Raw genomic sequence first — 20,743 nt, forward strand, 5'->3', positions numbered from 1 at the left:
CATACTGCATATGTATATGTGGTTCCTTGACTGCACTGCATTGCCTCTATGCAGTTGTATATGCGGTCACATTACATATGGACCAAGGTCGGTCAACTTAGCACTGCATGGTTGCATATCTTGCTTGCTTAATATTGTACAGGTACATATGTGAGCCAACTTAGCATTTAGGAGCTATATATATATATATATTGTATAAAACTTACTCTTATGCGGGCCCATGTGGGGGAAGTGGGTTCAAGCTGGTGGTTAGGTTTGATATGGTTTCAGGTTGGCTTGTTATGGGATTAATAGTGCTAAATTGTTGTTATATTGTAATTACTGCTATTTGCTATTTGATACTAAATAATAAGCATGAATTGTCTTTTGTTGTTATTCTTACAAATGTTGCTATTTTTCGTCCATAAGAAAATTATTAGCATTATTGTTCTTTTTATTGTACTTAATATATTATATTTATTTTGAAATAGTTAAAAATAGTAACCGTATATGCACCCGCTTATGCAGCCTGCATGTTGCATGGGCACTAAGTGGTCCCTTGACCACTTGCATATTGCAATCGCTTTTTAAAATATTGAAAATTAATGCAGTGCAAAACAAAGTACGCCATCTCGGTATCAGGCCTTGTATCGGTGCCACCCTGTCACCGTGTCGGTATCGACAGCCAGTTTGGCGTACCGAGTGTTGGTATGCCTTCCGTACTATATACCATTACCAAACTAGTACAGTACGGTATGCCCCGCATCATCTGGTTTGGTACGGTATGACGTACCTTTGTGCAAAGCCTAACACATTCAAAATTTAGATTATTATAATTGTATAATCTTCAAAAATAGTTAAGGACATTCTATTTGTTTAGGAAAATTTGATCCAGTTAATGGTAATGAAGTCTTGAATGTCCTAGCACAACATTCTATAATGTTTGATGATTGGTAGTATATGTTGGAGTTCCAATCTGCATAATACTGTTTTGCTTGTTATTACTGAAATAACAAATGGTGGAACACTTGACATAACCTAATGTGATATGATACTCTTTGAAACTTGCAAAAATGATAACCATATGTTTCTAAGAATCGTACAAGCCAAGACAAGAAATGCTCAATAGGAAGCACATTTAGAAGGGTAGCTTCATCTTTCTTAGGATATTCTAGATTCTAGTACAACTGCATCATATTGCTTAAATTAGTTATTTGTGACATGAAAGATGGAAGCCAATAAAATAAGCATGCAAAGATGCTGTCCTGTGATAAAAGGGCTGCACAATTTTGAAATGGTGACATTGAGTGGCATCAATAACAAATAAACAGACATACAACCCCTACATGTTTGAGGGTTAGAATTGGGTTACAAGGGGAGGAGAGGTGTTTTTTTTCCTTTTGTAAGTGGGTGGGCGTGTTTTGGGGGGGGGGGTATATCAAAGGTACAAGGAAAAGACTCATTGGAATATTATGATAGTCCCTCTCATGGTTCGCCATACCAGGCGTGGCAAGTGTACCGTACCATACGATACTGAATTGAGAATCAGTATGGAATGCGTGCGGAGTCTCGGTATGCCGAACCGACCCCGTACAAGGCGTATTGATACTGTCCCAACATGGTATTGATATGGGATCTGGTACCGAGACGGCTAAACTTGGTCCCTCTAAAATGTGCCAAACTCTGAAAATATTGAAAGTTAAGTATTGATATTTCAATAGAAGTATTTAAGCTATCAATATGGATTTGAGATGTCGCTAGAGTTTTATTATGAATTTTGAAGATTTTTTTTAAATAAGTGTTCTTTTCAAATAAACCATTGGTGGAGATTTGATGAATTTTGAAGCTAATTTCACATTTTCTTGACTTAAAAATGGAATTGGTTGTTTCTGTTCAACCTCTTGCCTTAATTTCTCTATATATAATGGGAAAGCCTCGAGTCCAACATACATGTTCGAGTCAGGGCCTTCCTGTCTTTGGGGTGAGATTGGGTGTTCTGTTCCTTGAAAAGTGGGGAAAAAACAAAGACCTATACAGGTCCACCTCTTTGATAAAAGCATGTGCGAAGGACGTGCAGGCATGTAGCATGCATAGTGTTTGGTCTCCATATATTTACCATGCTATGCCCAAAATATCTGCAGAATTGTTGGCATTTTTAAACTCTCTTTAAACTGATGCATTCTTGAGTTGTCGTTATATTAACCAATTGTTTCCTGAAAGTTGTGCTTTTGGGTACACTGTTAATTGTCTTTGTCACTAGAGCTATCTACAAATGACATGTCTACATGTAAGCCCCTTTGTATGTGGAATCTGTTGCAATACCTGATCTTTATTTTGTTTCCTTTTCATAGGATTCATTTGAAAAATCAAATTCTGATGCCGTCCAAGTATTCTGCTATGCCAACAATCATCTTGTTAGAAACAGTGGCTTGTTTAATAAATCCTGAACTTCCATGGGTCTGCAAAGTAGTTGATTATCTCCTGCAGAGAAAAGTTTTCTCTTTGTTGCGTGGCATGGTTCTAGCTGGTGTGGTAAGAATTTTATTTTAAATTATTTGCAAAATTGCATGTTTCAAAATAACGTCAAGATGTTTAGGACATATCATGCACAAAGAAAGAAAATAGACCGACATGTGCAGTGCTTGTCTCTGTCTGCTCCTGCTATTCTCTTCCTGATAGAAGAGTCTTTATTGCAGCAAAATTTGAATACTCCAGAGTCTCGTGGAAGTGCATCTTCCTTGGAGCATGTTCTTATCCTCATTGCTTCACATGCTGGTCAGCATCCATGTTGTTGTTCAAGTGTTGATCCACGATGGAGTTTTTCCTCACAAATTCTTACCATTCCTTTTCTATGGCATCACCTATCATACTTCAAGGAGGTAATTTTTTTCAGAACACCCGTGTGGATGCATATAGGCTCTTCTATCAGTAGAAAGTTTTGGAAGGGAATTAGGGCCATCAAGGTTGGATGAAGTGTTAACAAAATCCTTCCATGTTAAAATTTCATCTTGTGCTATTGTGTATTAAATTATTCCTGAACGAATCCCAAACTTAAAAAAGTATTCTATGACGTAAATTTTGAATTTCGTAAAACTGAAAAAATAGTGTCTAATTATGGGGTGTGTAAGTTATGTTGTTAATTGTACATATGAAGTTTATCAAGCTCACTATTGCTAGTGACTTGTCTTGAATAAGCATAAAGAAGGCATGCATTTTTTGCTTACCAATAGTTACACTAGTTGGTACATTGGTCTTATATCAAGTGTTTTTACGTGGATTAAGCTGTTGGCCTTTCAGGTTTTTTCAACCAGGGGACTAGGCAAATATTATATTCACCAAATGGCATCATGTTTGCCTCGTCATGTTAGTGTCCTCCCGAATGATGCATCACTTGAATATCCTGGTTATGCCTGCCTGCTTGGAAATTTACTTGAAGCTGCTGGTGTTTCTTTGTCTGAAAGAAACTGTGCTTTTAATACGGTAAGGGGTTCGTGACCTTCTGGAATTTGTTTTAAACACTTTTGACTGGGCTGTTTATCATGTGAGTTGCTGTATTTTTTGTACATGATATAAGAAGACCAATTTTCTTGTTTATATCATTAACCTTGTTGTCTTTTATGACCATGTGAAGGAAACACTAAACTTTCATATGTTTGCTTCACATTCAAGATTAAAGTATATCCCAAACATAATGCATTCTTCATCCATTTTGTAAGAACAATGTATTTCACAGGTAATTGCATTGTTATATGCTTTGCTTGTTGAAAAGTGAAACATGCAAGTGAAAGGGAATATCGTGGAGAAAAGGAGAACTTTTATAGTTCATTGAACCTCTCAAATAATATGGGCCACTAGTTAATTGAACAGACTTGTCATAGAGGAAAAGAAACATGGAGTATATTTGAATTAACTTCTTGAACAATTTTGGCTACTAATTAATTGAACAGGACCTTGCTATTGCTGTTAATGGTCAACTTGGACATCGGTGGAAACAATGTATGTTAATGAATTTAGTGCGGCCTGGGAAGTTGATTTATTAATTTATTTGCATACTTTTGACCAGCCCCCAAAATTAAGGCGCCATTACACTTGGTTCAATTATGAGTTGCATGCTATCTTGATAAAATATAGTCTGTAGCGTGGTCATGAACCATTGTTGATTATTGGCAGCTGAAAATTTCATTTGCTCATTGCACTTAGGGTGAGCATTTGTGGAAACTTCATATTCATCACCATTTGGTAATTATCATATTTTAAAATTATCAGGTATCACAAATTGTCAGTCAGAAGTTGTAAAAAAGGGATTATTTTATGTGACCCTTTGTTATAGTTATTTGTGATGACCCAGTCCTGTAAATGCTATTTGCAATTTTACATGTTCATCATTTCAACAACTTTAAGAACAATTTTCCATCAGCACTGGGCTTCGGAGTACTTCAAATGCTTGATGTGGCACATTGGTTGGAATTCTATAACTAGACTGTTGCCCAAGGTGACAAGACAAGAGGGGGAGGGGGGTGAATTGGTTTTTCTTGATTTTCGATTCCTTAATTATGTTAATTGATGAGTGAGTGATTTAGTTAATATAGATTAAGTGCAAGTAGTGAAGTTAGAACAATACACAATACAAACAACAAGAAGTATAGTGGTTCGGTGCTCTCCTATGCACCTACGTCCACTCCCCAAGCGACCCCTTGGAAATTCACTATAATTCCGCGGATTACAGTTGGATTGTTTTTCGGGCTCACAATCCAAAAACCTTTACACTTTGGTTTTTTCGGGATCACCAAAAACCTATGTTAGTTTTACGGGCTCACCAACAAACCTACACCGTTGGTTTTACGGGTTCACCAACAAACCTACACCGTTGGTTTTATGGGCTCACCAACAAACCTTACAAGATTGTTAAGAAGAAGGTTGAAACTCCTAGATGAGCTGATATAACAATTATAAACTACAAAGAAGAGTTAGAATCTAGTTATCGCTTTGATAAGGCTCTTTTCTTCTTTGTCAAGGAATGCTTCATTCTTTAAGGGTTGGTGGAGCTCTTAATGCCTCTTTTGATCTGCTCAACCACTTTCTTTTGACTCTTGAATGAAGCACCTCGATGAAGAAAATTAGGGCTTTGTCTTTCTTGAGTAAGCTTTGATTTTCATGCAAAGGATGCCTTGTTCTGATGAATAGTGTCATTATAAATACTCTCCCACGTGTTTATGTTACTCCCAATTGGTTAGATTTGAAAAATTATCCGTTACTAGCCGTTGGGAGGTCAAAAAGTACTTCTGCAGAACTAGCCGTTATGCTTCTGCCCGTGCTGGGGTCGACCCAAACTTTTCTGGGGTCGACTCAAACCACTGTTCATCATACTTGGGGTCGACTCAACTTCCACTGGGGTCGACCCAACTTTCGCTGGGGTCGACTCCTACTACAGCGGGGTCGGCCCTCTCAGGAATCACAAAATCTTGTATTTCAGCTGTTTGTCACTGGGGTCGACTCAACTCCTTTTGGGGTCGACTCAAGCTACAGTAGGGTCAACTCAAGTTTCATTGGGGTAGACCCTCTCAGGGATTTCAGAGACAGTTTTGAACGACATAGCCTTGGGTTCGACTCATGTTTAGTTGGGGTTGACTCCATTGGGGTCGACTCAAGCATTCCTGGGGTCGGCTCCATCTGGGGTCGGCTCAAGAAAAGTTGGGGTCGGCCTTCTCAGTAAATTCTAGAGACTTGTTTTCCTAAGGCTTGAAGCTGGGGTCGACTCAAGGTTCTTTGGGGTTGGCTCCGCTCCTGGGGTCGACTCCACTACTGTTCATCCGTGCCATTTTTGCAGAGGTGTGCCTGATGGTTCCATGATGTGCCAGGGTCGACTCCACCTATGTTGGGGTCGACTCATTCCACACTTTGCTGCATCTTAAGGTTAGACTCATCCATACAATCAAAGAAATATATTTCAAGCAATTTTGAATGTATGCCATGGTAGTGCTACATACTCTTAACAATTAAAATTACTATTTTGCCCTTAAGAGTACATTTCACTTGAAACTTTGCTGAATTAGAATTTAGAATTCTCTATTCCTTTTCTATTACAAATTTTATCTTATTATTAATCATTGAAAGACATCTTGATCTCATTCTTCTAATGTATCGACTATCGAGAGTGTCGAACTTAGTAGTGATGTATCACGTTAACTTGTAATACTAATTAGATATTTCCTCAATGGTTGTGTTAATCATCAAAATAACACCATCATCCTCATATACTACCGACCTGTCAAATAACAAGTAATGACATTGCCTCTATTTGGCACTTATATAACTTAAAGAAAGTTAATTGACTTTCTTGGACCACCGTATGTCTCCTCATCCAACTGATGTAGGGGCCAGTTTCTATATTGTCGTCCTCTAGCTTCATTCGATGCTTGCCATCATGCCTTTCACCTCAAGCCTTGTGGTCTACAGCTTCAAAAATCAAGGCCATCATCCCTTGCTTTTCCCATATCTACATCCCCCTGATCCTGTCAAATATCCTCGTTGTTTCAAACCAATTGTAGTTTCTACTAATATGAGCTTGTAGCCTTTGTTGGTTGCCTCTCTTGCCATGTCCACATGTTGAACAATGCAAGCTGCCTTTACCATGGAATACTTTACATAAGTCATGCCGAGCTCTTTGGTAGCACCTACAACCAGGTGGGTGTGATCCGATCGGTAAGAAGGAAGATTTTTCTCAACCCACTCGACTCAAATCTTTAAAAAAAAAACTAGAAGAAGATGAATTGCGAAAGTAGGGCTTAAGTCCCTTTTTCTTTTATTGATGATCCACACTTTCTAAAGTAAGGTATGTAGCCCCTATTTATAATACTAGCAAGGTTCTTCCTTTCACAATTTTGGTTGGATTCCTCTCCTAGTTCGAATAGAACTAGATATCCTAAAATAATATGACTAATAGAAATATTCTAAAAAAACTGAAATTTAGAAATATTCTAGAAAAAGTTTAAATTTTTAAGAAGGTAGATCTCGGTTTCTACGTCAACTCTGCCATCTGTCGCTTCGCTTGTTTCTTCTTGGATTGGGCGAAAACGTTAGATCAAAGTCTTATCCGAAAAAGAAACTTTCGATTTGACTAGCCCATTTCGGAGCCCAAATGATAGAATTTCAGCCCGATTTAACTCCTTAGGAGGCTAGCCAAAACTTGTAGATCTCGAAAAACTATCCAATTTCAAAAAAACATCATTTTAATTGAGCATCATACGTCCAAGTTATAGCCTTCAGAAGTTAGGCATGCAACTTAGCTTTTTGATCTGGTGGATCTCGCTCCTGAACCTTGTCTAGCCCTGCTCGTAGTGGTTAAAGTGGTCCACATCGAGTTTGAGGATCCTCCTGGAACAAGGCTTCCTGTTTAGGAGATTTATCTCCTGTTAAATTAGAACTGAAGGTGGAGAAACACCTGTTTCTCTATCTCGCAGTTTAAGCATCTAGCTTTGCTCGGAGATGGTTTTTGGCAAGGTCGGCGGAATCGTTCTGAACCGGACGGTTTCAGCCGTTTTGAGCCGTATTGGAGGCTCACTGATATGGTTCCAAAAATGAAAACCGTTGCCGAAGACGGAGAAGAAAAGAGCAAAAGAGGGCGAGCGGAGGAGGGAGGGAGGCTGAAAGAGGGATGCGGACGCCGTCGGGAGGCCGACCTCGCCTCCCACCTAGGCGTCAGCCTCCGCCGGTCTTCCGCCGGAGTCTGTGACCCTCCACCGGCGTCCCCTCCCTCCCTCTCCTCTCTCTTTTTCTCTCTCCACGGACTGCATCGCCTTCTCCTCTGTCGGTACAAGCCCAGCATAGCACAGCGCAGGCTCATACCGACTTGTGCCGCCGAGAAACCGGTACGGTGCCCGATACCGGTTCCACCGACCTTGGTTTCTGGCCTGGCTCTTTTTAGCTCTTGAGTCTCAGCGAGCCACTTGCTTTGCTCCTGAATTTGCATTTCATGGTAGGGTTGCTTGCCGTCCTTTCTTGTTGATGATGACTATGGCAACTTCTCTTTGATCTCGATCTTGGTAGATCGATTAGTAGAACCAAGGGACGAGAGCTTGGCCTCTCATAGGTGCTATCGGGTTCTCATACCGTCATCATAAAATTGTTGCAGGCATTAACAGGTCGCTTTGCTTGGGCAGTAGCTGCAAGGTCAATGTTACCTTGTATTTTGAAGGTATTGATCATGAGCTTTCCATCTTTTATGAGACGATACTTTGTCAGACGTCAATAGAAGACTGTATCTCGATCCCAAAGGTACAGGCTCAAGGATAACCTGGCAAATATCCAAAAAAACTACTTCACAAGTCACCTTGTCAATATATCTCTTAGTTATGGTGAAATTTCTAACATTCTCCTTGGTGTGTCCATGGAGGTTACAATGATCGCTGTAATTTTTCTGAGTCGTGTTGGCTTATTTCTTGCCCTGCTTCTTCTTCTGCTTGATTTTTTGCCGCCTTTCTTAAACTTATCGCCCTTTTTACCTTCCTTAGGCTGATTCTTCTTAATCTCCATGGCCTTCATGCTGGCTTCGCTGATGTCTTCAACTTTAAAGAGTTTCAGCCTTTTCCGGATGCTCTTGTGGAGACCTCCAACATACTTCATTAAAACTGTATGATCAACGATGGAGATTTCGAGTGAAATTGCTTTCCTGTGGAACTCGATGTAGTCCTCGACAGACTGATCATACTTCTGCTATAGGTACTGCCACTTGATTAGGCGATCCTTCTTATGGTCGATTGAGTAGAACTGCTTTTTGATTAGGCTCTTGAATTTATTCTATGTCAGATTAGAAACATTATTCCTTATGTGTGAATTTCACCCGGTAAGAGCATGGATAGAAAGCTCGAGAAGGGCAAAAGGTACATTTTGGACACTAGAGCATCCATAGATAGTAAAGTATGTCTTTAACCGGTCTAGCAAATTATCTAGCTTCTCCCCATCAACAATTCCATCATATACAAGGATCTCGATTCGAGCTTCAACTTTAAAGGGTTGAATAGAGATTTTTCATACCTATAGGTAGTGCATCCTTCTTGCTGGATGATGGATCTTCATCTTTAGACATAGGAGATAGCTTCACAACAGGAGTTGTTGGTGCTTGTGCTGAAGGTCTCGCCAATCTGAAGACGATTTCGGTAAGTTGGGCAATCTTTTTCTCTAATTGCATGAGACGTCCTTTTGTCTCATCATCCATTGAGGAAGAACTAGCAGCCATAATCGTTTTTGTCTTTCGATGTACTTGAAGCATAGATAGCCCTTCTCTTGATTGCTTGTATTGCTCATGTGTTTGGACCATGAACAAAGGCCCCCACAAATGTAGAGGACCGATGCTTTGATACCTACTTGATCTGATTAGATCAAGTTGGAATTCTACTAGGTAAGAGCATGGCTCTAATACCAACCTACTCCCATAAATGTAGAGGAACCTGGCACTGATACCAACTTGATTTGATCAGATCAAGTTGGAATTCCATCAGGTAAGAGCATGCCTGTGACACCAACCTGACTCGATCGGGGAGAAGAAAAATTTTTCTCAATTCGCTCAAATCGAATCTCTTAAAAGAAAACTAGAAGAAAGAAGAATTGCAAAAGTAGAGCTTAAATCTCCTTTTCTTTTATTGAGGATCCACACCTCCTAAATTAAGGTACATAGCCCCTATTTATAATATCAGCCAGGTTCTCCCTTTCACAATTTAGGTTGGATTTCTCTCTTAGTTTGAATAGGACTAGATATCCTAAAATAAATATGACTAATCAAAATATTCTAAAAAAAGCTAAAATTTGAAAATATTCTAGAAAAAGCTAAAATTTTTAAGGAGGTGGATCTCGGCTTCTACATCAACTCTGCCTTTTGTCACTTCGTCTGATTTTTCTTGGATTGGGAGATAACGTTAAGTCAAAGTGTTGCCCGAAAAAGAAACTTTCGGTTTGACCAGCTCGTTTCGAAGCCCAAACGATGAAATTTCGGCCCGATTCAACCCCCTGGGGGCTAGCCCAAAGTTGTATATCTTGAAAAACCATCCAATTTTAAAAAAAAGATTATCTCAATCGAGCATCGTAGGACTAAGTTATGGCCTTCGGAAGTTTGGCCTGTGACTTAGCTTTCCGATATGGCGGATCTCGCTCTTAAACTTTGTCCTACCCTGCTCGTAATGGTCAAAGTGGTCTGCATTGAGTTTGAGGATTCTCTTGGATTAGTGTGCACTAATTTTGTGCTTGTGTCGTACTTTTGACATGCTTGCGGCTTCTACCCCCACTGTTGGAGATTTGGCACCAACTTGAGAAGAGCGGGCAGGTTTCAAGAGGAAATTGACTTTATTATTTTCTACAGAAACTTGACCCCTACATCCTCTGCCACTACTTTCACCACCAATGTCAGCACCATCATCTCCTGATTTGCTATTTTGCTGGTAGATGAATGTATTTGAACTAACGTTTGAAAAAGTGGCTGCTGTATGGAGGTGAGTGACTGCATAGTGAACATGCATTATGTGGGCCACATATGTGGTTGCATATGTAGTTCGCATTTTAAACATTTAAAAGATAAAATACATTGTATATGATAATTATAGTATTTTTCATAAATAAATAAATAATAGGAATATTAATGACAATAATATCTAGCAAGTAGTGCTTACTACTCAGTACTTGATTCTTAGTGGCGATAATTATAGCACAATTAGCATATTGACATTGTTAATATACATGCATCTAGCCCACTTGAAACCCACATACAACCCAACCATTATCTTAAACATGCCTTATTTACATGGCTGACATGGTCACCTCATGCTAAAAAGGCAATATAAGTAGTTGCATAATGATAAGTAAGCTGCATATATGGCCGTACAATGTTAATCCTAGTGCATGCATATCGTTAAAGTGCTAAGCAAAATGACTTTTCAATCCAGATGCAGCCTGACTGCATATAGTAATTGCAAGTGGGGTATGCGTGTATGCATATGTGGCCTTATGTGGGCCTATTTGGGTTGATCACCGTCTGATCATGCTATTTGTGATTGGACTTGTGGTACTTGTGATTAGATTTGAAAGGATTTGGATGCTTAACCCGGCGAGAATGCTAGCACTTAAAGGGGGAAGTATGTGAGTGAGGACTCGTGCAGGGATGTCTTTAGCCCCACATTTGTTATGCACTAGGCTACTTATATATGACCAAGGAATTCAAATAACACTCTCTGGTGGCTAGCCTTTTTGGGTGAGGTTTTGGATTGATACAAAACTATAGTGAGCAAAGATGCAATTCCAATGATTAAAATAACAGGAGGGATGACACCCTGTTCCACTAGCATCAGCAGGCATGTGATAAACGACTGCACATCCTCTAGGGCAAGGTTCGTCGAACCAGCACTAGAGATCGTATTGATTGGGGACTGATTCGGTATGGTATGGGTCTGTATTGTATTGTTTCGAAATGAATCAAAACAGGGAGGAAGGGGAGAGGGAGTGGGAGGAGGGCTGAGGGAAACCCTAACCCTAACCCTCAGAGCGAGAGAGAGAAAGGGAGGAAGGGGGACGATTGCGGGAAACCCTAACCACCGGTTAACTGCTGACTTCTTTGCTAGCTTGCCCGAAACTCTATCTTCAGAAGGAAACTAACCCTCGGAGCAAGAGAGGGAGTACCGGAGGTGCTCTTGGACCATTGTGAGAAGCTAGGGGGGGGGGATTGTGCGCGGTGGGCAGGGGCGCTCTCTTGAAATTGCAAGTAGAGTTGGGGGGGGCACTCTTCGTGAGAAAGTAGGGGAGGTGGGGTTTACACTAAGCCAACCCTATCTCGAATTTATAGGCTAGACCGTGTCGGTACCCATTAGTCTGGTTTGGTACGCTACGAATTGGCCGGTTTGGCATGGTTCGACCATCTTTATTATAGGGTTTGACTCGTAAGACATGCTTGGTTTACTTGAAATCTTAATTTTTTCTAGATGGATTATACATACTAACGAGCAATGTCAAAACTAAAACACTTAGAAGAATCTAATATATTAAAAGTTTCATAGCCAAAATAGGTCTTACAACCATTGTCTGTAGACATGATTATATGTCAACATATAACATCTTGTTTTAATATGCTTTTAAATATTTTTAGTCTTTAGGAATACTATCGAGATTAAGAGAACAAGACCTAGAGATTTTTTTCCTACTTATTATTGGGCACTTATGTAGGACTAAAGAATCCAAATAACATTTTCTTGCTAGTTTTTTTTAGATGAGATCCTAGGTTGTTACAAATGGTATCAGAGAGGACCTGACCCATGGCCCATGTGGACTTTGTGAATGGTCTTAGATATACTTGCTTCATGAAATCAATTTGCAAATGCTCTTCCATGGACCGTTGTTCAGGAGCTTGTTGAGCAATCAAGCAGAATCACTATTGTGGTAGTTGAAGAGAAAGAAGGGCAGCAATTAAAGATGCAAAGGAGGTGAACTAAAGATTTCAACTGAAGGATGTTCTTTATTACGAATTGTGACTTGGGTCACTGAATCCGTTGTTGTTTTTGGTGATGTTAAGTCATTAAGCCTTGCGTAGTAATTGTCCAATGTCCTTTCGTTATAGGAGAATTGTTGTAATTTGCTCAATAGTGGATTAGACACAAAAAGGAAAGACACAATGGCCAGCCTTAGCTTATAGGAAGTAGGGGTGCAAATGAGCCGAGCAGCTTGCAAGCTGCTCGAGCTCGACTCGGGTCCAAGCTCGACTTGAATCGACCTTTGACGAGCTCGAGGAGCTCAAACAGTGTTTCGAGTTGAGCTCGAGTAGCAAAATACTTGGCTCGAAGGCTCACGAGCATAGTTGAGTATATGTATATTTTTAATAGTATTATATTTTATTTGTAATATGTTATTAATTCAATATTTTAAAATATAATATTTTGTTATATTTTGTTTTAACAATATTTTTATTTAATTATGATGAAGGCTCGAATTCGAGCTTGAACTAGAGTTCGAGTATGTTTTGGTCGAGGTCCGCCGTACCGGTCCGGCTCGGCGTACCGGTCGCCGGCCGGACCGGTACGGTACCGGCCGGGCTCCGCGAGCCAGACTTTTTTTTTTAATGTTGTCTCTGTTGGATCTTAAATTAAATGAAAATTGATGTTTTTTTATTACTTTTTTCATGATTTTTGATATTTTCATATTTAAATTTAGGGTTGAAATTTGAAACATATATGATGCATCATTGCATGTTATGTTTTCCTCCCGTTCGAAATGATAAAATCATACACATAAAATATCTTCGAATTAAGATACAATCATTTACATACATTTAAAGTACTCTAGGATATCTAAAATCGGGACGAGTGCCGATGGCTCTCGTAGATATCTGGATCATAAGTATGATCAGGAGGAGGCAAATCAACCCAATCAGAAGGAACACGCGCCAGGTTATAAAAACTGTCGGATCTCTCGCTCACGCTCTGGCTCTGAGAGGTGTCCTCTGATTGTGTAGGGGCCCATCCAAATATGGCGGAAGCAAAATCCAATGCACCATATCCGTATTCGTCAGGCTGAGGCTGTGGATAATAGAATCCGTATCCGTATGTCCTCGGATCTGCAGTCGTATCCTGTCTTCCTGAACGACCTCGAGGAGCCCGTCTTCTATATCCAATAATATCCTCACGATCTCTATCAGGTGGTCGACCGTGGTCCGTATCCTGTGTAGCACCCATAAATTGAGACTCACCGGTGAAATAAAGACCACCCTCCGGCTGTGTCTCATGAGTACCATACTGTCCTCCGCTCCCTCCATGGCTAGAAGATCCATCACCACCAGAACCTTCATCGCTGCCAGTCCAAGTCTCTTCCTCGACACTCTCCATTGGGATTCTTTGTTTTCCTTTCCTGGCCCTCTCTGTCTGGCTCCCCTGTGCCTGTGGCTGATCAGCTCTGGGAGTGCGTGGAATATTGCGCTCAGCCCATTGCTCTGGATCGACCCCAGCTTCGGTGGCTATGAAGGTAGCTGGTCGTGGAGGCGATCCTGGCTCGTCAAGCTCGGGCTCCTGCTGCTGGCCTACAAGCCAGCCGAGTAGTGGATCATCGTCATCAGCGGTGAAGGACCCGTAAATCGGATCTGTATACTTGAGCTCCACTTCCTCCTGGATGCACTTTAGCCTCAACCGCAAATTGTAATGCACATAAACAAGGTCGTTGAGGCGCTTTTGCGTCAAACGGTTTCTTTGTTTGCTGTGGATAAGGGCGAAGGTGGACCAATTGCGCTCACATCCACTAGAGGAGACTGTTTGGGAGAGGATCCGGATAGCTATCCGCTTTAGATTTCTCGCGGATCCGCCAAAATGCACCCACCATTCAGCTGCAAAAATATTTATGAAGATTACATATATGATAGTTCCATAATAGTAACTAAGTAACACCAGGTGAATGTTTTGCTGATGTGTCACGTACCTGGATTCATATTGTGTTTGCTGACGACAGCCGCTCGGCCAAAACTGTAGCTGCCCTCTCTAAATAATTTGCTCTGTGAAAAATAAGCATAAGAAAACCATGTTAATAATTGAAGATGCTGATATACTTACACATGCTAGTAATTACTAAATCATAATTACCTCTTCAAGACATAGGGCCGCTTTTTCTGGATCTGCCTCCATCTTGTAAATCACATTACGCAAAGCATCCAGAAGTGTTTCATCCATACCAATTCCATCTATGCTGTACTGAAACCGGGGGTTTAGGTAGTATGCTGCACATATACGAGACTATCTTAGCATAATTATATAATTATATCCATCACTATAATTGTCACTATAATTATATCTTAGTTTACCTGCTAGATGTAATTCCGTACCCATTTGCGCTCCCCACCGTTGCTCAATGATGTTGATGTATGACCGGCCATGTGCTGGATCTGCCTCCATAATCTGATCCTTTGCCTTGACCATCATGTGATACAAAAACCCCATCTGGGGGTAGATCTCGCTATCTACGGCCCGCAGCACTTCATATAATGGTTTGATAGCCTTGACTATTGTAGTAGCCCGCTGCCAGAATGGCTGTCTCGTCACCAAGTCTTCTATCTTGCTTCCTTCAGTGCCGGCATAAGAATATCTACTATCATACCACTCGGGACTGGCAAACATCTGACGTAGGGCTCCTCTCTTCTCGAGTATGCTATCAAGTGCGATGAAGTTGGTAGCAAACCGTGTGACTCCTGGTCTCAGAATCTCTCCTCCTGCATACTTTCTCATCAATGAAAGAACCCAGTTATGGTTATAAATATACCTCGTAATGCGTTGGGCTGTCTCCACCGTTTGTTGCACCCTACGGATCTTTCCAATGTCCATCAACATAAGATCGATACAATGTGCAGCACATGGGGTCCAGAAAATATGTGGCCGCCGCTCCATCAAGACCTGCCCGGCAGCCTTATATTGCGGCCCATTATCAGTGACGACCTGCACGACATTCTCCTCTCCTACCAGATCAATCACATCCTCCATAAGTTTCAGCATGTACGAGGTGTTGTGCACAGAAGCCGAAGTATCAATCGACTTGTGGAAGAAGGTCTTAGCATCACAGTATATCAGGAAGTTGATGATGCTCCGCCTGGTCGGACCGGTCCAACCATCGCACATGATGGTTAGTCCATATATGGGCCACTTGCTCTTGTAGGAGTCAATCCAATTCTCCAGCTCCTCCTTATTGTTGTCAAGAAGCTCACCGTATATATCCTTCGGGCCTGGAGGAGCTACACCGGGACCGGCAGCTTGTATGGCGGCAATGGCAGACCTGTAGTATGTATTGTCTGCCACATTCGCTGGGATGTGGCTGAAGTGAAACCAGGATCCAATAGCTCGCCACATAGTTTTCTTCTTATCCTTCATCCACATTGTGTCTACCCTCTGCTGCCTTGAATCTCTACTGGAGAGAGCATGCGGATCTACATCATGAATTGTCGCTCCTTCTGCAACTCCTCTAGATGACTTCTTTCGGCTACCAAAACCACCCAGCATAGATGCAATCCGGCCACGTTCTTTGCCGACGCCCTCCCTTACTGAAGTTGTCCTCAAGAACTCTGGATCTTGTCTAGTGCTTCGAGAACCGCCGCCCGACTCGTATGCAGAGGGCCCAAATCGAGCCCTATGCCTGGCCACCTCCTCCTGCTGCCACTGATCATCCAGGCTTGCATGCATGGCCGCCTGAATATCTGCCTCCTCCTCATCTAGATCCTCGACCTCCTCTGGCTCCCTTGAGTGATAGGAAGGTGGCTCTGCCGCTTGGCGATTGACCTCCGCCCTCTTCTTGGAAGCCATCTCCTTCGCTTCTTTGGCCTCAGCAAGATTCTGCCTCATCAGCACACGAATCTCGTTAGGACAATTTCGGCACGTAGCAACCTCACCGGAATTTCCGGCTAAGTGTTGCTTCAACCTGGTTACCCCTCCTCCCTTGAAAATCTTGTCGCAAAACTTGCATTGAAACTGGTGTCGTTGCCCCTCACTTCCAAGTCTTCGCCCATAAGACCAGCCAATATTACGCTTTGCAGGGTTCGTTTTTCTTGATGGCTCCATTTCTATCATAAAAGGACAACTTATCAAAAAATTAAGCTAATAAAGTAAATTTTTGCATTATCTTATTATTTAAGTAATTTATAAACTATTTTTTTTTAAGTAAATTATTAACAAAATTAATGAAATAATATAGGATAAAAAAACCGCACCTTAAATAGTCTCCGCTGGATTTTTTGGGCAGGACCTCCTCCTCGCTATCTCTCAAATCTTTCCGTCTCCGCACCTTAAATAGAACCTCTCAAGTCTCAACCTCAAATTGTTTGGGAAAGAAGTGAGCCTCGTTCGGTTTTTATAACCGAACGAGAGGCTTAAGATCGTGCTGTTAATCCCAGATTAACAGAAAATCCCAGCTTAATATCGTTAAATTGGTACGGAAAGAAGTGGCCGGTCGGCCACTTCCTTGGTTTTTAATGGGAAGGAGTGGCCTCCGGCCACTCCTTTTCCCATTAAAAAAGGGAAAAAGCTGTGGCCTGTCGGCCACAGCAATTTTTTATTTTTTTTTTTCTTTGAAAGAAGTGGCCGGTTGGCCACTTCCTTCTTAAAACCACGCGCGCCGCGTGGTTTTTGAAACCGCGCGCCGCGTGGTTTTTGAAACCACGCGCCGCGGTGGTTTTGGGAACCACAGCGCCTCGCTGTGGTTCCCCAAAAAAAAAAAAAAAAAAGTGAAAGAAGTGGCCCACGGGCCACTTCTCCCTTAAAACCACGCGCGTTGAAACCACGCGCCGCGCGTGGTTTTTGAAACCACAGCGCGAAGCTGTGGTTTCTTAAAAAAAAAAAAAAACACCCGGTACGAGTCCCGTACCGGCCGGTACGGGGTCCGTACCGGCCGGTATATACCGGTTTTCATCTGTCTCCGGTACCGGTCAAGCACCGGACCGGTTTGTACCGGCCCGTACCGGCCGGTACGGACCGGTACGGCTTTCCTTGGTTTTGGTTGATATTCGAGTCGAGTCAAGTCGATCTCTAGTGGTGCTTTTTTTAATCGGGTCGAGCTCGAGCTTGGATATTAATGCTCGATCAATCTCGAGTTGAGTTTTGAGCCCAATTATTTTGAATCGAGTCGAGTTGGAGCTTCTAGCTACTCAACTCAATTTGGCTCGGCTCAATTGCACCCCTAATAGGAAGTATATAGAGGGTCACAAGGCGTTGACTACTGTTAATTTAGGGGCAAAATTGCCAGTTACAACATTAGTTACTTAAAAAATCAAAAGAACTGGTAAGTTCTAGCTATGGAAGTCAACAACAGGAGTCTTATGATAATTGCTGGAATAATGTTCGTATCAAATTGCAAATAGCAATAAGAGAGGATATCGAGCAAAAGATAAAGAAGGGAGTTATGCGCTTATGTAATTTTCTTGATTGTTTCTTTGAACAGCAGCACTTAATTGCCAGTCTTTCACTTCTACCTGTTATCTGTATCATTAGATGATAAGGCAGTCTGAATACCTTTCATGGCCTTTTGGCTAAGATCAAGATAAGGCTATCTGAAGTTACCGGAGGTGTTATTCACCTGATAAATTGGGCCATGAGTCAAGAAGAGAGAGACTGTGGGTAGTCTCATCTACATATTGTCCAAACAAGTTGATGCCCTGTGGAATGTTCTGGCTAGTATTATAAAGTTTTTGAATTAGAATGGAGGTGTGATATTGTACAAAACCCTTCTCAGTTCTGATTCTTGAGACCTGTTGAATCATGTAACATGAACCATGCTTTGGCAAGTGCTATGTTGCAGCCTGCTGTAAAACCTGGTGTTAACAGAAATCAGAAGCTTCCAAGAGTTTCTAGGAAAGAATGTGAGTACATTACTATCCATGCTGCTATTTTGAGAAAATAAAATGAAGAGATAAAGCATGGGTTCAACTGGCTCTTAGATCATAATCAATAATATGGACTCTAAATTTGAATGGGCCACCATGTAATTAATAACTCTGGGTTCAGTACTTATCACTTATCAGTATACATGTATCCATATATATTTCTACTAGCCTTAAAGGATTTTGAACGTTATATGTGATATAATTATCTGGAACTGATGATGTATGAATGGAATACTATATTTCTCTCATGTTTGAGGAAGCAAGTTGTCTCTTCAATGTATCAGGAAGTTCTGTATGTGGAAAATAAGCTATAGTAAGACAGCTATTTCCATTCATATAATTTGAATTATCATTTTTTCTTTGTTCTATTATTATTAGACATTGACATTTATGAAAGTTGTAGACCTTAAATAAAAATAGATTATGAAAAGGATCAATGAGTATCACCCCAAGTAATTTGTTTGAAACAATTAATTTGTGGTAAACATTTTAATTATTGTCCATGAATAGTGAGAATTTACCATTCATTTTAGTGGCAGCTGCATCCAATGCTATGCTTTCAATTTCTTTTACTGCGTATAAAGTTTTCTTTAATGTTTAAATGTCCATATGATACTCTGATCTATCCAGAATTTCTATATCCTCAGTGATTTTCACGTTATTTTGCTTTCAAGTCTGACTGTCTTGAGTTTTAGAACCTTGAATTTTAATATTTTTGGTTGTTACTATATTATAGTTCAGCCATTTACTTTTCCTTGATTAAATTCCTGATGCTCATTAGAATTTCTTGTAGTCTGGACACTGAAATCTTACTGTGGCAGATAACATATACTAAACTCTGTTGTTTATCATTTTCTATGAACCAGGCTGTAGACTTTGTAGCTGTTTCAACATCTTTATTAGAAGCATTACCAACAGTAAAATCATCGGCTGGAGAAAGTAAGATGGTTCTACTTTCAGCAAAATATTCGTCAGGTGCTTTTGATGTTTTGCATATGGAGTGCACATTTGTGAAGCTCCCGGTCCAATCTGGTTTTTGGAGAAACATGTTTTTGGGGCTTTTGTCTTTTAATAGTGATGGTTCTTACTGCTAAAGCAACATTACCTTCATTATATTTTTGCGGACATGTTTTTGGTTTCTTATTCATGTGTTTATGCTTCTTCTAACTTTCGTTCAATGAGTGTTCAGAACCAGCTGACAATGATGTAACTGTGGATGAAGAGTTCAGAGAAACTTTAAATGCTGATTTGGGAAGGCAGATATGCACTGCAATAGATTCATGCCTTCTTCAGCATTTGGTATGCTAAATCTTTATTGATCTTTTTAACCAATCACTTGAAGGGCCCATTTCTCTATGCATATGTGGATTACTGTCTCTTTCTGGAGCTGAAATATACATTGTGAACAGGTGAATGCTTTGTTTGGAGATACATTACACACTGGTATTTCTGGTAGGGATGAGCTGTCCAACGGGGAAGTGGAAGCTATAGGTGCTGTCTGTGCATTCCTTCATGTTACATTCAGTACTCTGCCTCTTGAACTTGTGATGACTGGACTAGCTTACAGAACTGAGCTTGTTCCTGTACTTTGGAATTTTATAAAAAGATGCCATGAGAATCAAAGATGGCCAATATTTTCCAAGCAAACAGTGCATCTACCTGGGGATACTCCAGGTTGGCTGTTGCCTCTGGCTGTTTTCTGTCCTGTATACAAGTAAGGCTACCTATTTGATATTGATATTGCTAAAACTATTTGTCTCTAACTTTCTGTGTTCTTCATTTGCTTCCCCCTCCCCTTTATGGTTTTGCTATCATTTCATTAAAGTTTTAAAAACAAACCGAAAAGTTCGCCGGTTAAGAAAGCTTCAATATATCATCATAACTAGCACATTGCTCTATGATCCATTAGGCATATGCTGATGATTGTCGATAATGAGGAGTTCTATGAGCAGGAGAAACCACTCTCATTGAGCGATACTAGATGCTTAATTATAATTCTAAAGCAGGTAATTTGTAATTTAAATCTTCACAATTGATATAGCATATGATGACTGGTTCAATTCAGTGAGTCAACTGTAATTAAAAATTATGGTGCGCATCTTGTTCTTTATATAAGAGATCCATATTTAAATGAAATATATTTTTACAAGGATGATCTCTTCCACAGGCCCTATGGCAGCTTCTCTGGACAATACCTACACATGCCTCTTCTCAAAAAATTTCCAGCAGTCTGTCCTCCAGCCATAAGAAGCTTTCTGTGGAAAGTATCCAAAATAGATCCAGGGATGTAATATCCAAACTTCTGAGCCAGGTACAAGAAACTGCTGCAAATTTACTTTTTTTTTTTAATTGATGCACTATGATTTACTTCCAATCATGGATGGAAGTGCT

At 40.6% G+C, this 20,743-nt stretch overlaps 2 protein-coding genes across 9 annotated transcripts in view; one reads left to right on the forward strand and one right to left on the reverse strand.

Moving 5' to 3' along the window:
- LOC103715777 (E3 ubiquitin-protein ligase UPL6) overlaps positions 1 to 20,743 on the forward strand; it is a 50,266-nt gene that overhangs the window by 11,512 nt on the left and 18,011 nt on the right. For 3 of the 8 annotated variants that reach the window (XM_008803531.4, XM_088717059.1, XM_088717056.1), the window contains exons 6-13: positions 2,331 to 2,511; positions 2,676 to 2,858; positions 3,277 to 3,459; positions 19,219 to 19,291; positions 19,542 to 19,651; positions 19,762 to 20,066; positions 20,262 to 20,358; positions 20,520 to 20,663. In XM_008803531.4, the coding sequence (XP_008801753.1) occupies positions 2,331 to 2,511; positions 2,676 to 2,858; positions 3,277 to 3,459; positions 19,219 to 19,291; positions 19,542 to 19,651; positions 19,762 to 20,066; positions 20,262 to 20,358; positions 20,520 to 20,663 (1,276 nt within the window). Of the gene's footprint in view, positions 1 to 2,330; positions 2,512 to 2,675; positions 2,859 to 3,276; positions 3,460 to 19,218; positions 19,328 to 19,541; positions 19,652 to 19,761; positions 20,067 to 20,261; positions 20,359 to 20,519; positions 20,664 to 20,743 lie in introns of all 8 variants that reach the window. The other 5 variants (XM_026807961.3, XM_039121559.2, XM_026807963.3 and 2 more) reach the window with 3 other exon arrangements.
- LOC120108035 (uncharacterized) lies at positions 13,164 to 15,499 on the reverse strand. Its single transcript, XM_088717060.2, has 4 exons — positions 14,795 to 15,499; positions 14,577 to 14,710; positions 14,416 to 14,488; positions 13,164 to 14,323 (listed from the first exon to the last, which is right to left on the reverse strand). Exons 1-4 carry the CDS (start codon positions 15,477 to 15,479, stop codon positions 13,299 to 13,301), a joined length of 1,917 nt encoding a protein of 638 aa, XP_088573186.2. The 5' UTR covers positions 15,480 to 15,499; the 3' UTR covers positions 13,164 to 13,298.

This window comes from Phoenix dactylifera, chromosome 2 (genome assembly GCF_051530095.1).
Source record: "Phoenix dactylifera cultivar Ajwa chromosome 2, Ajwa_hap1_PhDact_Kaust_v1.1, whole genome shotgun sequence".
Lineage (NCBI taxonomy): Eukaryota > Viridiplantae > Streptophyta > Magnoliopsida > Arecales > Arecaceae > Phoenix > Phoenix dactylifera.